Here is a 1,588-nt window from a genome sequence, read left to right as displayed (position 1 = left end):
TTCCGGTTGGCAAGGACTCCATGTCGATGTCTATGAAGTGGCGTGAGGGAGAGGAGCAGAAGGAGGTCAGCTCCCCTCTTTCGTTGATCATCACTGCGTTTGCCCCTGTGAAGGATGTCCGCACAACCTGGACTCCTCAGTTGCGCAAGGACATTGATAAACCCACCAGCCTCGTCTTCTTCGACCTGGCCAAGGGGAAGGAACGATTGGGAGGTTCTGCTCTCGCCCAAGTTTTCAAGGAGATCGGTTCTGAAGCGCCTGATGTTGAGAACCCCGCTGTGCTGAAGGCCTTCTTCCAAGGCTGCCAACAGATCAAAGCCAGCGATCCTGACCTCGTCCTTGCGTATCATGATCGATCTGATGGTGGTCTGTTCACTACAATCGCGGAGATGTGCTTTGCTGGCCGTGTCGGGGCTGAGATATCTCTTGACGCACTCCACTCTGACTCCAACCCCATTCCAACCTTGTTCAATGAGGAACTTGGGGCAGTTGTTCAGGTCCGCCAGTCGCATCTTCCGCGCCTTATGACCGTGTACAGCAATGCTGGTTTCCCGTCCACGTCCATCCACGTCATTGGCCGCGTCACTGATGAGCAGACTATCACCATCAACCACAAAGGCAACACCCTGTACGTCGGTGAACGTGCCGGGTTGCAAAAGATATGGGCGGAGACATCTTTCAGGATGCAATCCCTCCGTGACAATCCTATCGCCGCACAGGAAGAGTTCGACCTCATCCAAGATAACTCTCACACTGGCCTCTTCTATGACCTCAAGTACTCCAACACACCTTTACCTTTATACACCTCTCGTCCAAAGGTTGCCATCCTTCGTGAGCAAGGTGTCAACGGCCATGTCGAGATGGCTTGGGCGTTCACAGAAGCAGGCTTTGACGCAATTGACGTGCACATGTCTGATATCCTCAGTGGTAACGTCAGTTTGGTCGATTTCCGAGGATTGGTCGCTTGTGGTGGGTTCTCCTACGGTGACGTGCTGGGCGCAGGCAAGGGGTGGGCCAACTCTGCGCTTCTGAACGACACCGCTCGCCAGGAGTTCAAGGAGTTCTTCGCGCGAGAGACCACGTTCGCCTTGGGCGTGTGTAATGGCTGCCAGTTCCTGAGCCATCTCCGCGAACTTATACCTGGAGCGGAGGACTGGCCCGAGTTCAAGCCCAATAGAAGTGAGCGTTTCGAAGGCCGGGTATCTATGGTGGAGATCGTGGAAAGTGAGGCGACAAAAGCGTCCGTCTTCCTGTCGGACATGGTGGGCTCGAAGCTGCCAGTGGCCGTTGCACACGGAGAGGGAAGAGCCTCATTTATGAGTGACAGTCAACAAAAAGCTTTGGAGTCGAAAGGATTGGTGGCTATCCGTTATGTTGATTCGAACGGCCTCCCCACGGAGCTGTACCCGTTGAACCCGAACGGCAGTCCAGCTGGGATTAATGGCGTTCAGACGCCAAATGGTCGCATCTTAGCACTGATGCCGCATCCAGAGCGAGTTGCAGCCCTGGAGAGTAACAGTTGGTATCCCGACAACCTCGTCGGAACGTGGAAGGGCGTAGGCCCTTGGTTTAGGCTGTCCAGAATGCG

The 1,588-nt window shown here is 54.8% G+C and overlaps 1 protein-coding gene across 1 annotated transcript; it reads left to right on the top strand.

Annotated features, from left to right (window-relative positions):
• Window positions 1–8: 8 nt before the first annotated feature.
• LACBIDRAFT_186688 (uncharacterized protein) lies at window positions 9–1,588 on the top strand (the record flags this gene model as incomplete). The annotated part of the gene is made up of 1 exon (XM_001890551.1): window positions 9–1,588. A coding segment is annotated over exon 1 (1,566 nt), but the record flags the coding sequence as incomplete, so codon positions are not given.

The sequence above is a fragment of the Laccaria bicolor genome, genomic scaffold (genome assembly GCF_000143565.1).
Source record: "Laccaria bicolor S238N-H82 LACBIscaffold_111 genomic scaffold, whole genome shotgun sequence".
Classification (NCBI taxonomy): domain Eukaryota; kingdom Fungi; phylum Basidiomycota; class Agaricomycetes; order Agaricales; family Hydnangiaceae; genus Laccaria; species Laccaria bicolor.
Note: the sequence above shows the minus strand (reverse complement) of the source record. Positions and strands in the feature narration are given on the sequence as shown.